The 21174-nt window shown below is 33.2% G+C and overlaps 2 protein-coding genes across 2 annotated transcripts; one reads left to right on the forward strand and one right to left on the reverse strand.

The window, feature by feature from the left end:
* The first annotated feature begins 2085 nt into the window (after positions 1-2085).
* On the forward strand, positions 2086-8776 carry LOC129305740 (long chain base biosynthesis protein 2a). The gene is made up of 12 exons (XM_054945774.1): positions 2086-2746; positions 2829-2894; positions 3291-3379; positions 3507-3652; positions 3733-3857; positions 3947-4040; positions 4311-4474; positions 6896-7057; positions 7380-7506; positions 7633-7799; positions 7907-8014; positions 8388-8776. Exons 1-12 carry the CDS (start codon positions 2621-2623, stop codon positions 8478-8480), a joined length of 1467 nt encoding a protein of 488 aa, XP_054801749.1. The 5' UTR covers positions 2086-2620; the 3' UTR covers positions 8481-8776.
* Positions 8777-9138: 362 nt separating this feature from the next.
* Positions 9139-14729, reverse strand: LOC129305741 (mitochondrial phosphate carrier protein 3, mitochondrial-like). Its single transcript, XM_054945775.1, has 6 exons — positions 14224-14729; positions 12654-13015; positions 12500-12543; positions 9875-10089; positions 9540-9664; positions 9139-9461 (listed from the first exon to the last, which is right to left on the reverse strand). The coding sequence occupies exons 1-6, from the start codon at positions 14527-14529 to the stop codon at positions 9398-9400; spliced, it is 1116 nt and encodes a 371-aa protein (XP_054801750.1). The 5' UTR covers positions 14530-14729; the 3' UTR covers positions 9139-9397.
* Positions 14730-21174: the final 6445 nt, after the last annotated feature.

Raw genomic sequence — 21174 nt, forward strand, 5'->3', positions numbered from 1 at the left:
TGGATAGAGTAGCTTTACCCTGTGGGATGCTCTAATGACTGCAGTTGGTGAAGATAAGGTCTGATTGGAGGGGGGGTGCTGGAAAGTCGACAAAGGATGAGAAAATAATACTCATCTATCAAGAACGATTAAAAATTCTTAAGGGCAAGACAATGCTAAGAAGATGATAAATACTTGTATCCAATCAAATTTAAAATTTGAATTTTGAAAAGAGTGAGAGCTAACAGATGTGGTTCCTGATGCATGAACATAGGAAAATGAAAGAACTGCAAAATAAAGACATAAAAAATACACCCATGAAACATAGAAAATGGAAAACAGTTGGCCAAAAAAAAATTCAGTCAGTTACTCATGCCAGTTATTAAGGATGAGAGATAAACGAATACAATGAAAGAGTAATTAAAAACAAAGGAAAAATAAAGAGACAAATGGGGAAAAAATTGAAAAGAAAAAAAAAAGTAAAAATTGACCAATGGGGACAATTCTACAAGAATGGGGAGAGAGAAGGAAAAACATTCTATCAAGGTACTTAAAACTGGACCGATTATTGAACCGGTCAAGGCATTAGGTCACGGGTTAGTGGTTCAATCAGGAATCAAACCGGTGACAACCCAGTTACTATTAAAACAATACAATTTAAATAAAAAGATATTAATTATAAAAATATTCAATTAAATTTAAGATTAATCTTTAATACAAAATACTAATACAACTATAATTATAAAAATATAATCACTTAAAAGTCTAACAATAATAAAAAATAACAATAGAGAAAAACAATCAAAAATGTTAAGTAATAATAGACAAATTAACAACAACAAATAATGTAAAAACCACTTCTGAATTAAAAATGCAAAGAAGGAAGAGGTATAGCAATCAAAAAAATAATGATTAAACGACAAGGAGATTCATTGAGAGAGATAGAAGATAGCAACGTTACGATGAGTTCTATATCACGGTGAGAGAGAGGATAGCTGAGAGCGACGCGAGTTATGCATCACGATCATGGTGAGTTTTGCACTTCTGCTACATGGTGAGAGAGATAGAGTTCGAACTAGGAAAGCAAGAGCCCATAGAGCAACAACGATAGAACGGGCAGCGATGATGGTTGATGACTAATGGGTGGGATTCAATTTGAGCTAGTGTTAGGGATGAGTGTCCAGAGTTAGTGAGGGTGGGGTTTGATCGATGGATTTTAGAATTAAAAAATAAAACCAGTGAAGCCTTTTTTTCCAAAACGTCATATTTTAAGAATTTTGAAGGACAAAATAGGAATTTTTAGGGGGTTTTGAAGGGCAAAATAAGTGACCCAATTGACCTAATTGACCCATCGGGTTATTCGATTTACACCAGGTTGACCTTGAGTTGGTTGGGTCATACCGAGTCACCAGCTGACTGGGTTAGGATGAAAATTGAACCTGTGAAAAGGGCAGGTCATCAATTCACAGGTTGACTCGACCAGTCTAGTTTTCCTTACAATACATTGTATTCAAACCAAATCTTATAATTAAAAAAATTGACGAATGAGCATCATAATAGACCTTAGATTAAAATTATCTTAATGTCAATCCACCAACAGCTGATGAATCAAATGAGTTTTACAACTTTTGTATAAATCTGTTGATTAACTAGGTGAATTATAGTAATTTGTTAATAAATATGATTTTATTTATATTTTATTTTCTTTAATTTTATTTATAAGTCATTCTCAATATATTTAATAAAAAATAAAAAATTTAAATTATATTTTAAAATTTAATAAATTTCTACTTCTACCCTAATAGAGACAAAAAAGATTACTTTTAATATTTTTTTAACATTTAATAAAGACATAAAAATAAATATGCATATTGAAAACAGTGAAGCATTGCCTTATAAATAAAATTAAAATTAATCTTTTTTCTTTGCACCATAAATAAAATCTGAGGGGCACAGCAGTATTAAAAAAGAAAATTCATTGTAAAATTTAATGAGACAGGGCACTCAAACGAAAATTTGATCAACAATCCAGTGGATGATGAATGACGAGAGGAAAATCAATGTTAAGCACAATCACATGCCAGACGAGAAACATATGAAGCCGCTGACACGTTTGCTCAATGTGGCCCTCGAGCTTCGAGGTCAAGCTGAATCATGCATTGCATTCTTCGTGACCTACCAGCACCACCCCTCATGGAAGTAGAAGGGTCGGTGAGGAGGAATGTTTTGGGGCTTTCTTAGTTCCTCATTCTTTGTTTTTTTTTGTTAAATAATTAAGATAAAATTTGACCCATTGAAGCTTCAAAATATCCGTCTCCCGTCCGATTTTTCGATTTTGGGGATCAAATAAAACAAGGCTCCTGAATCATTTTGGAGTTGGTAAGATTCAAATAAACGTGCCATCTGAATTTGGGGTTGGTTCGGTTCGAGTGATCTCATCCTTTTCTTCCTTCTCCTACTACACCTGCCTGCTGCTATCAGCATTGACACTTCCTTGTCATTTTTGCTCCTCTGGCGGGTTTATCTCCTACTACACAGGGGCAGTTCTATGCACCTCTTTTAGAATTTCCAGATTTTGATGCCAGATCCGTGTCTTCGTCTTTGATTCCAGCTTTGGTTTCTCTTTTGGTGGAGATTGAAGATGATTGCAATTCCATACTTGACTGCATTGAGCACCTACTTTAGCTATGGTTTGCTCTTCGCCTTCGGTCAAATCAGAGATTTCTTTAGGAAAATTATGGACTGGTGCAGCTCTAACAACCTTCAGGTTTCTCCTGTTTTCCCGCTCTTAATATTCATGCTTTTGCGATATGCTTTTGTTTTACCAACACGTTTCTTCTTGCAAGCAGGGTTACGCACCGATATGTTTAGGACTCGAAGATTTTTATATTCGCCGACTGTATCTTCGTATTCAGGTATGTAATTAACGACTTTATGGGTTCATTTTTCATTTATGCTGTACTTTTTTCTGTTTGCTTGATCGTGCTTAAATTGAGGTCCCAATAATTGTGCGTAGTGTTTGTACCTTGTGAGTTTGCGTATTGATATTGGTGTCGAGCTAGTAACATGTGGGAAATTGTTGAGCTGTGCCACGATTGTTTTACCGGTTCTTCTATTCTTGGATATTTTAGTTCTTATCTTGCATTTGCAGTACATTTGATTCTTAAATGCAAAATAAATTGCTATATTACTAACAAATACAAATACTGCATATTTGTGGTAGTTCATATTCAATTATATGTTTAACAAATTCATGAAGTGTTGACGTCTTCGTCTTCTTCTTCTTCTTCTTCTTCTTCTGGCCCTGATAGGATTGCTTTGGAAGACCAATATCAAGTGCTCCTGATGCGTGGTTTGATGTAGTGGAGCGCTACTCAAACGATAATAACAAAACCCTGAAGTACTAATTTCTTGAATTACAGGGTTTTTTCTGGGATTTATTTGGATGTTTGATTTTACTTCACGAAAAGTTTATTACTTGAGCTTTTGTGTCTCAAATTATGTATAACCCAGTCATTCTTATGCAGGCGAACGACAAAAGTAAGTAGATGCCTTAACTTGGGATCATACAACTATCTTGGCTTTGCTGCTTCAGATGAATATTGTACACCCAGAGCAATTGAGTCATTGAAGAAGTATTCTGCAAGCACATGCAGTAGTCGGGTAGATGGGGGTATGTGTCGTAGTTGTTGTTTACCTGCAAATGAAAATTTTGTCTGTTGATGTATTCATAAAATATGGCTACTCTAATAGGCACTACTGCACTGCACAATGAATTGGAGACATCTGTCGCCAACTTTGTTGGCAAGCCAGCTGCTATAGTTTTTGGAATGGGCTATGTGACAAACTCTGCTGTTCTTCCAGTTCTGATGGGGAAGGTCTGCAAAAGATGATGTAATAGTACCATTTACAGCTGTTGAAGAAATTGGCTTGGTTTTTTCATCAGTGATATAACTTCTCTTTGCAGGGAAGTTTGATCATTAGTGATTCATTGAACCACAACTCCATTGTCAATGGTGCCCGAGGTTCTGGAGCTACTATTCGTGTTTTCCAGCATAATAGTGAGTATTTTTCCTGCATGCCAAATGGAGATCATTATCATAGTATCTCTCTGGTTTTCAATTTCCTGAAATGTTTGTAGATATAGACGTCACTGAACTACTTTGATTTTTGTTCTACAACCCCACATGCATTGAAGAATTAATGTGGGTGTTGCACTTTGAATTCTTGTGCCTCCTTTTCTCCTTCCATGCTGTTCTGTAGTATCACGAATCTTCCAAAGATAACAATATTTTATTCATTTACTATTTTCTTAATCATGTTATCTGCAGCTCCGTCTCATCTTGAAGAGGTTTTGAGGGAACAAATTGCTGAGGGACAACCAAGGACCCACAGGCCCTGGAAGAAGATAATTGTTATTGTTGAGGGGATATACAGCATGGAAGGAGAGATATGCAAACTTCCAGAGATCATAACTATCTGCAAAAAATACAAGGTAAGTTATAATGGTAGATCTGATATGGTGCCAAAATTTTTCTGTACTTTTTGTAATTTTTTATCTTATGCCTTTCTGTCTATCAATATATACCCTTTCTATGAAAAATTTTAAAAAATAATGTAATTTGCAGGATAATTGAACATTTCTTTTTTGTAATATCTGCCAAATATTTTTTTTTTGTAATTCTAATCTTTTATCATCATAAGTTGTTTTCTTAGAACAAATATTTCTCTCTCAACCTTTTAAAAAAAAAAAAAGATTTTCTAATTTGTTTTATGATTTTCTTTGTTCTATAATTCAGATCTTTTTTTTTTCCCCTGTCAATGAACAATCTGTCCAATTAATAGATTGAATTGGAATGGTGGATTCATAAATCATTGGATTACTCTTACTTTTTGTTAAATCTTTTTGAATTTCATTCAATTCATATAATTTTCTCAACCCAAAAATAAATAAAAGATTTGATAATGCCTTTTTGTCTAGGGGGAGGGTTGTTGCTTTTTTAGTAAGCAAACTTCAGTATAAAATCTTTAACCCATGAAAAGTCTTAATAAACCTGATAAGGCTTCCCATAATTTTTTTCATGAGATAGTGACATTTGTAATGATTCATGTCTACATGAAGTCATAATTTTTTCACCTGTAAAATGCAAAGAGCACCGGATCTTCAAAAGTTTAACTCAGCAACTCAATTGAGTAAATCATGAATTCTTGTAAGAAAATCCTTCGCCTGGTTGACAAGTGATGCGATTTACTTTTACATGGGTAGTTTTTGACATGACGATTTTTGTGTTGGTGCTGTAAAGAGGTTTAGTATCAATTTGTTCTCATCAAGTTTTGTTTGGATTTAGTTTTGCCTTCTTCGTCATTTCATTGCTATATAGGCATATATATATTTGGTAAGAAGCCACTGACTTAAATATAGGATCATATACATGCTTTACTTAAAAATATTTAGTACTTAATGCTAATACAATTAAATATAGAGAGTGGATGATCGCCTTTAAGTGTAATGTCCTCTTTGACATTACCAAGACACAGAACACGAGACACAAAACACTGTTATGATAACCAAGATTAATTAAATTTCTTATATAAGGTTATCATAGCTCAGGTTTAGAAATTTGTTTAAAAGATTAGAATTCCAAGAAACCTTTTTTAAAAGAATGTTTGACCTCAAACCATAGTTTAAAACAAATTAAACAAGGTAACGAAAGCATAAAAATCAATTATAGTCCTTAAAATCATCAAATGGAGCATTTTGGAAATTTCTCCAAAAATGCCTGTGCGGATGGCACATAGAGGGGACCACTTGCTGCACAGTGCATCGCGGCACATCTGCTATCATGATAGCTCCTTCAACAAATTTTTAGAGTGTGCCGTTTTGCCATTCGATATCCAATTCGAGCGATTCAAGTATCCACACGTAGTTCTTAGAGCCACCTAACTATTGACACAAATTTCATAACCAAATACTTAGCCATTTAAGGTTTGAACATCTGGACACAAATTGGTCCAATTTTACTTCAAAACCACAGCATGGGTGTCCAAACTTACCAACCTAATGCCAATAACCTTGGAACCACTTAAACCAATTCAAACAAACCATAAACAACTTGATTAAACAGTTATACAACAACGATATCATTTCAAACAAGAATTGGCCATTAGAACCCTATATTGCATAATATTTCAAGGGGTAACAACAAATTACATAATAATCTTTGGCCATCCTCACATATATAAACATCACAATGACTTCACTTGCAGCAATATCTCGGCCTCTTACAACATTTTCACTACACTTATGTCAAGCTAGACCGAGATACCCACAATTCATACACCAATGCAAGTGACTCCAAAACATAAACATGATCCTAACTTGGCATCAATATCAAATAATATTCGTCACAATTACAAAAAGGAGAAAGAGAGGACTATAGAAACTCAAGCCTCTCAAATCTCAGCAGCACCTTCCTTCCATTTGCCTCTATTGGAGTCTTCACCTGTAAAATACAACCACAGGGTGAGTTGAGAACTTAGTAAGCAAACTTCAGTATAAAATCTTTAACTCATGAAAAGTCTTAATAAACTTGATAAGGCTTCCCATAATTTTTTTCATAAGATAATGACATTTGTAATGATTCATGTCTACATGAAGTCATAATTTTTTCACCTGTAAAATGCAAAGAGTACTGGATCTTCAAAAGTTTAACCCAGCGACTCAATTGAGTAAATCATGAATTCTTGTAAGAAGCTTCTTGGGCTGATTGACAAGTGATGTGATTTACTTTACATGGGTAGTTTTTGACATGACGATTTTTGTGTTGGTGCTCTAAAGAGGTTTGGTATCAACTTGTTCTCATCAAGTTTTGTTTGGATTTAGTTTTGCCTTCTTCATCGTTTCATTGCTATATAGGCATATACATATTTGGATGAGGCACACAGCATTGGAGCAGTGGGCAAGACTGGAAGAGGTGTCTGTGAACTCTTAGGTGTGGATACTGCTGATGTTGACATCATGATGGGGACATTCACCAAGTCATTTGGATCATGTGGAGGTTATATTGCAGGGTCTAAGGTTTGCAATTTTTTGTGTTTGAATGTTATTTAGTTTATTTATAATGTGCTTTAGTTGTATAAAGAAGAGAATAACGCATAGAGGAGAAGGGTTTAGAATGTGAGGAAATTGAGAGGTGCTTATTTCATTTCATGCAACCAAAGTAGTATTGTGGTGCTTTTGATGCTTCGTGTAGCACAACTTCTAAGTTTGAAAGTTAGCACAACCAAAATAGTTGTTTCATATTGCTTTGCGACAATTTTGATCACTGTGCTATTGAATCCTGGTGATTCCAATTGTTTGAAGTCTAATTGTATTGTTGAACATGTGGGCATACTATTAGGAGCTTATCCAGTACTTGAAGTGCACTTGCCCTGCACATCTTTATGCTACTTCAATTTCACCTCCAGCTGCTCAACAAATTATATCTTCCATAAAGGTTATACTTGGAGAGGATGGTTCTAATAGAGGTTTGGCTGCCTCTTCTTTGTTCCATGGCTTTTTACTTGCTTCGTTCAGAATATTCCGAGTTCTGTGCATCTATTTGCTTTGTCTTTTGGGCACTAAAGTTTCTTGTTTGACTTCTCTGCTCATAGGTGCCCAAAAGCTTGCACAAATTCGTGAGAATAGCAACTTTTTCAGATCAGAATTGCAGAAGATGGGATTTGAGGTTCTTGGGGATAATGATTCCCCTGTAATGCCCATCATGCTTTACAACCCCGCCAAAATCCCTGCCTTCTCTAGGGAGTGCCTCAAGCAGAATGTGAGAACATCCAACCATTTAAGATCCTTGCTAACGCCCCCCAATTTGGATATGCAATTTATTCTTTTTTAATTAATTCGTGCCATTTCTGTTTCACACTCTTTCAGGTTGCTGTGGTGACGGTGGCATTTCCAGCAACTCCACTATTGTTGGCAAGAGCCCGCATATGCATATCTGCTGCTCATTCTAAAGATGACCTTATCAAAGCCTTGGAGGTACACATTTTGACTTTCACTCAATGAGTCTAAGGAAAAGGCATCATTTAATTGTTTTTTTTTTCTTTTCATTCAAAAGAATACCTTACTATAGCCTATGACTTAGATCAGGAGATTTCATCTTCCAGTCAATCTTTTAAGTGGGTGTGAAATATGCGTCACTCTACTTTCGAAAAGTAAATTATTGAGTTTTTTTACGTCATTTCCTTTTGTTTGCTATATCTGAACGTGCAAGCGGGGAATCAAAAAGCCATTTTTTATTTTATGTTCAAATCATTCGATGCGCCACACAATTTGTGAAATTTTGTTAAACTATATTAATTCCATGATATGTGTGTTGTTGTTGCTTGCTGAGATTGTTCTTCTTTGATAGGTTATCAGCAAGGTTGGTGATCTAGTGGGTATAAAATACTTTCCTGCTGAACCAGCGAAGCTGCAGCAGGGGGGAAGAACCAAGTTAGATTGAGAGAGGTGTATTGCTCATGCTGGTACTCGTAAACAAGAGCGAAGGTTGATTTGGACTGGTAGGGTATACTCCATGGTGTAGTGTTTTCATTCTTGTAGGGTTCTTTTTTTGGAATAATTCTTGCAGGGTTCTCAAACAAATGAATCCTCGTGTTCTTTTGGAGTAGTTTCTATTAGTAAATTTGCCGAACTGATGTGTCCAGTTGCAGTAGAAAGCAGAAACATAGTCCTAGTCTTCTGCGCGTGTTCAATTGGAATTAGATCTATTCGTAAATTGCACGAGTTCTTTCCTTTAAATAGTAATTACTTAAATTTTTTCGTCGATTAAATTAGATTTGATATGGAGTCTCTTATTTTTCCTAATTATTCAAAATTGAATCAAACAACATTATAGGTAAAAAAAAAAAAATAATAATAATAATAATAAACATGAAATTAGAAGAAATTGAACAAAACTGATCACAATTTACAAATATTGTTTGGGTAAAGCTTTTACGATGCCAAAACCCGTTAATTTTGTTTGGTTTTTGGTATGTGTTGGTTTGAATGGAATCAAACCCCCTTACTTTATATTTCTAATATTTAGCCTGCCTCTGTAATGTAAAAGAACAAAAAATTGATAACTAAGATTGGATGTGGGCCCATGCTTTTGCACAGAGATGCAAATATGAAATATGTATTACTATTGTATCAAAAAGAAAAATTTGCATTCCTATTTGACCTGGAGATGTAGTGATCCTGACATAGAGAGCAACACCATCCTTATCAGGGTCCAAATATTGAAAAGAATGTCATCCGCCCGAGCTTGAGTGGACTCTCGCAGCTTTTGCATGCCTGTCTATTAACGGTTCCTAATGCCCATCTGGATTTCAAAACTTCCTTGTAGAAAACTTGGCTCATATGTTTTGGACACTGCCCCTACGAAAGCTCAGCAGGAGGAGAAGCAGGGGCAGCAGCGGGAGCAACACCGCCAGTGGTTGGCCTGATTAGGGAAGAAGAATATCATTACCGTTTAAATAAATATCACGACATAAACCAACTTTCAGTTATAGAAACTTACAGCCCCACGGAGACTTTAAATGCATCGTATATTCCCCACTGAGCTCCAGTGAGAGTTCCAATCATAAAAATACGGAGAGGGAGGCCGCGAGTAAAGAGGCCCCACCAACCAAGCTGCCTCACAGCCTGCATTAGGGAGTCAAAAGCATACCGTGAAGCTGTGGAACAAACTCAAGCCTTCCGGCCTCAACCTTTTGATGCACGTCAGGATGCGTGAATGTGATTAAATGATTTATTTCATAACTTATAGTTATAATACATTTAAATATTATTTTAAACCACAGTAAAGTGATCGTTCACCCCTCCAAATAAACCTTCACCAGGTCGAGTACTCACATCACCAACAGTTGCCCCTTTCGCATTGTTCAAGAAGGAGACGAGGTTGTCAGCAGGATGGGACACTATTGCACACAACACACCAGCTACATATCCCCCAGCAAAACTCACACCAAGTTGCAGACATTTGCTGCATTCATTCTTTGGTTTGGGAATGACGGATTTGTATATAATCTCAACGACGGTCTCAAAAGAAGCAAACTTCATCATGGTATCTGCAAAAACAAAAATTCTATGAGTTCTTACATCAGATGTAATATTTTTTGGCATCAACAAAAGTTATCCTCATAATTTTAAGAAGAAAACCAAGGAAAGGTTTAAAGAATAAAACACGTCACACAGAATAAGCTGGACATATAAACCATAAAATTAATAAACAACAAGTCACAACCAATGTTCAAAGTGCAGGTTTTTCCCACCTGGAAAGCTTTAATACTTCAGTTACTTGGTGATTATTTTCTTTTTTCTTCTTTTTATCACCGGGACAAATCAGAGTAGAAAACCTAACGGACAATCTTAAATTTAGGGTGAACGAGAATGGGGATGGATAAGGCAGGATAGAACTTGCATCTTCGCATTCACCTCAGCCTTTATAAAAGGCTCAGGCCGAAACCATTCATACTTCAGCCTACAATTCATGGTGAAGATATAAAAGTAGATTTCAATAGCAAAACATATTAGATCTCTAATCTATTTCCATTAGAAACCATGCATAAGCATATATACTTGAACATTAAGCCGCCAAAATAGGACTACAAATTGATAGAACACATTATTTATACACATTTATTATCTTAAAGAGACCATTTTACACGCTCAACAAGAGTTTATATGCATTCACATCACATTTTTAGTGTAAATTTGCCCAAGTCTTAAATTGCATGTATTAGGGGTACTTTGGTCATAAAATATACTTTTTCACCAAAGTGAGATTAAGCTTGAAAATTATGTCTTTTGGTGGGCTAAAATGATTGGTCAAATTATTTTTTATCAATTCATTCTAAGTTGAGAGTCATTAGAAAAAGACAACATTTTTAGGTTGTCTCCTTAACGGTTTTCATTTAACCTTTAGTTTGGTTCAAGTGTGTGCTTGTCTACACTTGTGTGTTGTGAGACTTTTATATTAATTTTTCCTTAGTCATTTTAATACTTTGGATGGACCAAATATTTCTATCTTAATCCAATTAAATAAATGTTACAATATGGTTATTTAATAATTTGATTTAATTGTGACTTAAGTGGATTGATGTGATAATTGAAGACATAATTCAAGGCAACCAAAGAAGGCTTTGGCAATTTAGGTGTGACATACTCAGATTTGAGGAGGTGCAAATTAGGCTTGAAATAATGCATTGTATTGGATCAAGCCTAGTTTTTGAATGTCACCAATTTCCCTCCAATTTACTTGTTAGTTTTGGCCAAGTCACCTTATTGTTGAAAACAATAATCACTTTTCAAGTTTCCATCACTTTTCTCTCATTTTCTCTAAGCCTATTTCGTGCAGATACTCTCTCATTCAAATCACACACTTAATTTTCCATTTATTCTTCAATCTTCCTGCTCAATCAATCACTCATATCTCTCTCATTTCTTATCCAAATCACACAAAACCACTTTCATTATTCTCCTCTTCTCAATCTCGTCCAAACCCTCTAAAGTATTCAAGGATTGAAGGCTCAAATCAACATAGGAGAAGACAAAAGTGGAGGATTCCTAGAGATCATGGGAGGATTCCTGAGAAGGAGATGGAAGAGATGGAGTTCACACATTCTTCACTTGGTTAAGGATCTGCTAACCCTAGATTCTCTTCATTTTACTTTAGGTTGTAATACTAGATTTAGGTTACAATTTGATTGGTTTATAACTCTAATTTGAGACCATCATCTTTTGTAATGAAGGAATGCTCGCAAACTCTATTCATTTGCCTTGTTCATAGCTTGAATTTTGTCCATATCATGTTGCCACATGATCCTGTGAGTTGATTCATTGATTTGAATTGGATTGTTGCATAATCTTATGATCATTCCATGTCTTTATCTTGCTTGGTTGCGGCAATGCTTAGGGAAAACACACAAGGACACTTATGGTTGGCCGTAGCTTGCTTCACCTAGGGAATTGAGTTAGGTTAATTAGTTAATCCAACTAGGTTTAATTGAGTCTAGGTGGAACTTGATCTAGTGAGGTAGGGAACCTTAGTTAATCACTTTAGTAGGCAATGAAATCTCTAACATTGAATTCCTAGGGATCTCCATAATTGACATAGGATATTTCATCCATTTCCCTTGGCTCACTTTGCACTAGTGTTTTAGATAGCTTAGTGTGGTCCAACTCTCAAACATTTGTATAATTTGTCCACTTCATAACCTCACATTTGGATTTAGACACTACTAGGGAGATGACTTAGGGTTGAACCTTTGCTATATTAGGGTTGAAATTAATATTATTTTGATAGGTGTGTGATTAGTCTAGTCACAAGTGCAACAAAGTAGTGTTGAAGGAACAACGAAAATCACTTAATAAAAATATCAATCCCAACATGAAAGCGATATCTTCAAGCAAAACCACAGACACTAAGATAGCAACAATCAAACAAAAAGATGGCACTTCACGGTATGGTATGCTTACATGGAATCTGACGTCCCCAAAGAGGAAGTATGCCTTTGTACAGCCTAAAAATCAGCAGACATGTCATTATTTATGCATCCTAGCAAGCAGTAACAATATATACAACTTCACACTACCCCCTACCACAACAGTACTAGCTTATTTATAGCCATACCCTAAAGTTCCTTCAGATTTCACAAACTTTGGGAGCCCGTCTGCAAGACCTCTACCAAAACCAGGCTGAGTTTGAACCCGAACCTTTACTGCCTCAAAGGGGCAAAGTGCAACATCTGCAATAAGCTCAGCAGATGCTGAACCAGCAAGGTAGATCAAGGTCTTGTATTTGGTGGCATACTCTTGGCCAGCAATATCAGAATAGTATTTTTTGAAGAACTCATAGAATCCAAATTTGCAGGCACCCTGAGCACTGTAACCAAGCAAGGTCGGCACCCAGCCCCTGAAAAAGCCCCTTAATCCCTGCTCCTTGAGCAAAACTCCAAATCCTGATGAGATACTCCTGTACTTTGTAGGGTCAATCTGAAGTTAACATTAACGATAACATTAAAATTAATGCCAATATTTAAATCTAATTACATTAAACTGTTTGTTTTCCTGTGAATAAATGAAATTCAGTGTTTTGAGCATTTAAGTATAAATTAAATGCCATATTTCGTAAGCTAATTTAAAAAAAAAAAAATCTAAGGTAGAAAACTGGTGTTTCAGGAAGAAGCCAAAGATGATAGTTCAAAGAACACATGCACAAAATGCAAGAGACAAAAATGACTAAAATTCACTTAAAAGTAATGTTAAAAGGAAAAAAGGTAAGAAACTCAAGTTAATTTTTTTTTTTTATTGATCAATCGCGACGAAATACTTCAAGAATCTCCATAGCAACACTGACGAACAAAAAAGATGAAAGATGCTCAATAAAGAATGGGAAAGTAATACCAGGAGATATTATTAATTTTTAATTACTTGTAATTGTAAATTAAGAATTCGGATCTAAAGATAAGCATAACAATTAGAAATTATTTAATTGGTTTAATTTTGATTTAGTCATACTTTTGTTAGGTTCATATTAACCTTTTGTTAATTATACTAGCAATTTTTTTTTGAATTACTTTAATTAATTCATTATGAGTTACTACCAGGACTCTTATAAAGCGCTTATTAACGACAGCCAGGAGAGATTATTAATAAAATCTCTTGGCTCATTAGTTTCTTTACGGGGCATGGATTCGTGACGCTACTCTTTCCCTATTCCTATTCCTGCTTCTCCCCCCCTATTTATCTCACCATCTACCTTCTTGTTCTTCTCTCCACTTCTCTTTATTCTGCCTACTGATTCTACATCAACGTTTTTACAGAATAAAATTAACAATAAACTAGAGCAAAGCAAAGCACCGCTAGGACGCTACAAATACAAAAAATGTGAACGCGTTAATCCGAGTAGCCAAAAATCGAAGGCCAAGATCAGAAATCTTGAACATATATATGCGTCTGAAGCTTAAGAAAAGAAAAACGAAATAAATCTTGGAAAAAAGAAAAGAATCTTCACATTGATCACCAGCGATCATAACTCGCAGATGTCTTTAATGCATGCTAGTTCAACATTCACAGTAAAGTAAAAAGAAGGCGCAGATCTAAATTACCGCGAAATTATTGCCAATACGCCACAATGCCATAATCAAACACAAGTATAAGTCGAATTCAGTCCGAAGCATAAGATCAAGAGAAAATCCTACCTGCATATTACATTTGACTAAGTCAAGAGGAGTGACTGCCATGTGAGTGAGTCCACAACTAAGGATTCCACCAGCGGTACAAGCGGCAAAGTAGGTTGGTGAGTACAGTTCAATCTTGCCAAGTTCACTTGGAGCCGCAATCATGAAGCTCTTGCTCAAGGATTCTGTTTCAAGATTCGAAGAAGAGTCACGGATGAAGGAGGAGTTGAGCATCTTCCGCAGAGAAAGAGTTTTCTCAGACGCAGAAGAGGAGAAGAGGAAGTTCGGGATCAGAGATTGGCGGCGTTTGCTATCCGAAGAATCCATGGTTGAAGTACGAAGAGGGAGGATGAAAAGGAAAGTCTGAAGCGTCAAATGAAAGCGGGAGGGTAGACTCGGATGAGAAGGGTCTCTCCCGCTGCCTAACGGATCGTCCCGCCTGACAATACTGTAGCTGCTTCCGGCCGTGCGTTCTCAAACGGAAAAAGGCTTGCGTGAACCGTGTTTTTGCACCCCGCACGTCTCGAGTCTCCTGGGACAGTGAAATGACAAAAATAAAATTCTATATAAAATATATTGAAGGACATGTAGAGAATGTTATTAAAAAAAAAAATTAAATACCTGTTTATATAGCTGTCAAAATTATATCCAAACTATATTTAAAATATATTTTTATTAAATTTAATAAATAATTGAATCTTTTAAATAAATTTTATTAAATATAAATTAAAAATCAGACACATGCAAATGTTAAATCACCCTTAAAAAAAAAGTTGATATTCTTATTTTATTAGTAATCCATTTTTTCAGCATATGAACAACTTTTTTAAAGGTCTTTGTATTCAATTTTTTCATATAAAAATATAATTTTATATAGTATACACTTCATTTTAAATTATAAGATATCTTTAAATAAAATTATAGATATAATAAAACTCATTAAATATATTTTAAAAATATAAATTTTTAACAATGCTATTTAATTAATACTCCAATTTTGAAAGAATATTGAAGATAAAAAATATGTTAGAAATGCAATATTAAAAATAATAATTAATAAAATTTTACTTTTATCAAAGTTTTATATATTTTGAAATGTTGAATTTCTCCTAAAAATATCTTATTTGAAATGGAGGTAGTAATAAATAGGATATAAAGCAGCTGGCAAAAAAAAAGAATATAAGGTAAAATAATTATATTTATTATGAGTAAATTAATTAATTAAATAGTACGATTTATTTTAAATTCTGTATAAATGAATGGAGGTCGTATTTATCTAGTTTTATATTACAAAATAATACCCGTATGCATACCAAAAAAAATAATACTCTTACTTTTTATAACAATAAATGAAAAACTAACTAATAATAACCATGACAAAATAATGAACACCTTCTCTTTCTTTTCTATGTCAATGATTTATTTTTTACACGTAGAGAAAAATATATTTCTATAATATCAAAGCCAATCGCTCACACGAGTTAATCTTCTATTTTTTCGGTCCAATGTCACAGGTAATAGATTTATACTGAATGGATTAGTCTCTCTCTCTCTCTCTCTCTCTCTCTCTCTCTCTCTCTCTCTCTCTCTATATATATATATATATATATAAATGCATATATTATGCTACTTAGCACCTAGATATACTCTGATTTGAAAAAGAAAAGAAAAACTAGATACATTTGGCGCATTGCATGATACCCTTAATAAACTAAATACATTTTTTGAAGCTACATGTTAAAAAAATATGAGATATTTTTAATTTTTTAATGTAAAATTAATGAGTATTTTTTTAAAATTTATGATTAATAAATAAGTTATTTAACCATTTACTTTGAGTGGGACACATTTAAATAAAGATAGACTTAAAAAGATAACATTATTTTAAAAATAATTAACTAATTGAACGGTATAATTTAATTAAAAATATTTTATATTTAAAAAAATGTTGGCAAAAAATAACCCTTAAAAATATTGAGATGACAAATTAAACAAATGAATTCAATGAATTGATTCATTAGAATTCAGACAGGGCAGAGGCCCATCAAATCCTGACTAAATATCAACAGTGAAACAGGAAGAAACAATATAGAAAATTCTACCCGCAAAATATATATATATATATATATATATACTGAAGAGTTTATCCGTGAATATATTAAAGGTGAACGGCAATAATTTCATATCCCTAAGTGGTTTCTTTTTTTTTCGGTAAAAAAAAAAGGTTCTTTATTTTTGAAAAAATAAACTTTCAAGCCCTTATAAATTTATTTAATTTTAAATTAGTTCCTTACATTTTGTTTTGTTTTAATTGAATTCCTAAAATTTGATCAATTAGATTTTTTAATTCCTGAAAATAAAAATCCTTAAATTTTTTCTTTTTAAAAATAAAATTAAGAATTTTATAATTTTATTAAATGATTATATGATTCTGATAGAATTTTCATTAAAAAATTAATAAAAATATAAACGACGCATATTTTGAGAACATCAATCATGGTCATTGGTCTGAGACCAACCTGCCCCTACGGTACTGTAACCAGTGACCTGCTTGCTGAATTCTCAGGTTGTGCAGTGCGCACAGACGCTTGCGACCCTTTAAATGGTCACTTTTTTCCTTCTTCAAAGGCTCTGTGGCTAGAGGACCGCTGATAGAAAAGCGTGAAAGCTAAACAAATAAATGCCATGAGAAAAAGGAAGGAGATCCTCTCCCATCCTTCGTTCTCATCTTTTCCTCCTTCAGTCCCCACCCTTGGATAGAAAGATGAATGGTTCATATTCAATTGTTTTTATAAAAACAATTATTATAATATAATATTAAAATGAATAAATAAATAATTTTAGCTTGTTAAAATTTAATTTGCATTGTTTATAACTGCAATAAAATTATAACAAAAATATAATTTATTAAAAATTTTAATGACAGTAAATAATTGTGAACCGTGAAGGTCAAATTTTAATAATTTAAAATTTTTAAATATTATGATAATTAATAAATCTAGACCATTCATATTATTATTAAAGGTGGATATGGGATGAAGAGAGAAAAGGGAGATTGGGGGTGAGGACATCATATAGATTATAGAAAGCTAAACAAGTTAAATATATTTCATGGCGGGTGATATTGCCTAACATGTATGCAAAGAGTAACGGACAACCTCTAGTAGGAATCATAGATTAATATTAATATTCTTAATAAAATTCAAAGAAATGTCCATTCCAAAAGGATTGCCGCCTTGTGGAGGCCTTCTATAGGATGATCGTAAGTAGTGGATAAGACACCTTGCGACATGCCAGAATACTTGCTTTACCCTGCAGCGAAACTTCTAGACATCCGAAAAAAGTATAAAACTTTGTTGAATGTTGAGACAAGGTGCTATGAAGTCAGCATCAATAATGACTCGACAACATAACGGACTGATTTTATCATAATTTTTTGATAAATAAATATTTTTTAAAACAATATATCTATCCAAACAAAACAACATTAAAATTAACAATCATTGTTGAGTCTAAGCAGATGAAGCTTAATAAAAATTTGTAGTAAGTATAGAATTCAACAACAGTTTATAATATAATCAATCTTATTAACACACATTTTTTATACCATTAATATGTATAATTCAAAATAAATGAGCTTGGCCTAATAGAAAATTATGGTAAAGATTACATGTTTAAAAGTTATTTAACTCAAACAAAAAGATTAAGTAGTTACTATTGAATAACTTATAACAATTATTTAAAATAAAATTTATAAAGTTCTCTAGGTCATAGCAACTATAATTACAAAATAAATAGAAACCCACATGTTAAGTCAAAAAAGGGAGCCAAGCTCACTTCTTCAGTGCCTTCTCTATACACTTGATTACTCACCTAAAAATAATAAGAAGTAATATGTGAGATTAAAATCTCAGTAACAGTTGATTATTCTAACATATACCAATATACTTTTAAACTAGTTTGCAACATATATATAAATATACATATGTATTTCACAACCAATACACAAAACAAGAAATGCAATATTCACAGTTATATAACAATTTTTAAATCAATATTAAATTAAAACAATAGTAATACATTTTTCAACCTCACCTTCATTACTCTCAATTCTCTTATTATCACTAGCTGGAGCCTAAACTGAGGTTATACCCAATTAAAGTATATTGCCATCAAAATATGACTTAACTCCTTAAAAAGGAGGTGCCAATCATCCTAAAATATCAAAAACATTGGGAACTGTAAGAAAAATACCAACCATTGCGTGCACAATGGAGATAAATCACACAGTATAAATATTCAATTATCAATTCCAAACAAATAATCATATTATTAGCCATCTTTATTATCTTTTTTGCATCATATAAATAAATGTTACATTCCATAATAAGATCACACAAGTATTAATATATTCATATACACACACACGCAATAATAAAACTAATATTTCAATATATAAAAGGATATTTTAATGTTACCCTTTCTCAAGCTATAACTAACTCAAACATGTAGAAAAATTTTTAGCTACAATAATATATTAATCTATAACATCAAATGATATAAGTACCATTAGATATATATATATATATATATTGTGTGTGTGCATGCGTGTGTGTGTTGTAATTTATCAATTAAATATAAACTTTAACTAAATTTTTTTAAATTTATAACCATATCCTTTCAATTTAAATTCCTCCAATAAAAATTTAAAATAAAATTAAATTAACTTATCTAAATTCCAAAAACATAATTTATTCAATATAGATATCTTATACATAGAAATCACAAATTTTATAACTAAAAACTTAATTTTAAACTCTCAAACTAATTAATAGAACAAATCTAAACTAATAAAATTTAAGTACTAATTTATCTTTATTGATTAATAGTTTTCATTTTTAAAAGTTAATACTTACTTTAAGTTTGAACTTTAAGATTTGTTTTACCTATCAAAATTTTATTATCATTAGAAACTTTAGATGAGTAGAAAAATATTTATAAAAAAATTTTAAAAAATAAAATAATTTTGAACATAAAATCTTAACTTAAAATTCCTTCAACTCCCCCCCCTCCTCCCCCCTCCCCCCCCCCCCCTCCCTGCCTCTTCTTCTCATTCATTGTTGTTATTATTATTATGTTATAACTTAACAATTAAGCTAACAGACCTTAACTCCTTTTTTTTAATTTTATTTTTTAAAAACATATCTTAACATAAAATTATATTGTTTGTTAAACTGAAAAATCTTCTAATTAATTTATTTATCTTCAAATATTCTTTCTATTTTTTATTAATTCTAATTAATTTTAAAAATTAAATTAAAATGTTACAGACAACGCCTTTTTCAAAAGAAGTATTCCTGGAATCTTTCCTCTACTAATACTATCAAGGAAATTAGAAGTTTGATAATGAACGACTTGTTGATTACTTTTGAACATGCTTTTAAACAAGTTAATAAGCGTGCAATTGGCTTGTTTGTCTAGCCTAGTACATGCAGATTCAGAATTCTTAACATCCCTCTTGTTGGGTGTAGTAGTGTTTTAATTTGCCAGTTTTCTAGCCCATTATCCAATATATGTGTGTGTATTTGTATATATAAAAGCATATAGCCACTTTTCATATATTTTATATTATATATATATATATCAATGATACAATGTATATAGATTGATACATTTTATTATTTTTTATTCAATCAGAATTTAACTACTATTAATTATTTAATTTCGTTGTCAACTGTAGGATAGCTTGCTGTTATTTTACAGTGCGTTGACATTTGAAAAGAATCTGCTTTGGGGGTTTTATAAAGAAAATCTTATTTACCTTTTTTTTTTTGTCGGAAAAGATTATCTTATTTACGACAGCAAGGCATTTCGTTCGCGAAGAATAAACGTACGGAATCAAGGACCTCTGCTCATTCACACCACTATGAATTATGAATGGCTCTAAGCACCTAATCCAGGTATCCTTCTCTCCAATCTCTACTGGTGAACTCGATTTGGCCGTAAGGTTTTATTTTGGCGTTGAATCTCAATTGATGTATCAAAGGAACAGTATCTGGTAATCTTCAGAAATTGATTAACCGTGATTTTTTTTTTTTCAGTTAATCACTGATGAAATAACGAGATATTATTCGAATTACCGATGCAAAGGTTAAGCCACGGGACCAATTGTTCCATCACGTAATTAAGCAAGCACGTCACTAAAAATGGATAAAATTGAAGAGAAATTAGTAGGTGAAAACTAGAACCTCCATGAAACAAAGATAGCCTCAAGCCCCAATAAGCAAAAACCAAGAAATTACAGAGCAATATGCCAACAGTGGCTCCTCCAGAATCCAACCTAGTCGAACCAGAACTCTTCTTACCAAGAAATTCACCCGAGCTTGGCGCCAATATCGCTGATGAATCTGCCTCATCTGGCTGACCTGTAGAACTCATAGGTCGATCGTTGGTCGGAGTGGGGAAAAACGATGAAGCTTCTGGAGAAGCGGCGTATGGTAAAACTGCTTGAGAAGCTGAAGTCATAGGTTCAGTAGTTGAAATCAGAGACACTGAATTGGCCAACAACATAACCAGAAAGGCAGAGGCAGATAACTTAATGATAGTAGCCATGAATTGCTGAGAACTTGAGCTAAACTAGGAAGGAGGCAAATAGAGAGAATCAAGGAAGATGGGTGGAAGTGTGGGGAGGATAAGCAGTAACTGCTACACCAATGCATCCCTGGGACTGTTGATATGGGTCACTGCTGAGGTTCACGGGCTTGGCCGGAGCTACAGTGTTTCTGTTGTCTCTTTGCATAGATATTTGTGCATGGTTTATTACTGCTTGTGTGCAGAACAAATTGTAACACATTTAAAAAGAATTATCATGAAATTCAATTTGAAGAATGCAATATGGCTGACAATCTTTATTTTTTTTTCGGGGTAGGTTTGGGCTGACAATTTTTGTTAGTTAAGTTTTGTTAGTGAGAA

Source organism: Prosopis cineraria, unplaced genomic scaffold, assembly GCF_029017545.1.
Source record: "Prosopis cineraria cultivar Desert tree isolate PC_DT_omini unplaced genomic scaffold, ASM2901754v1 PC3, whole genome shotgun sequence".
NCBI classification, from domain to species: Eukaryota; Viridiplantae; Streptophyta; class Magnoliopsida; order Fabales; family Fabaceae; genus Prosopis; species Prosopis cineraria.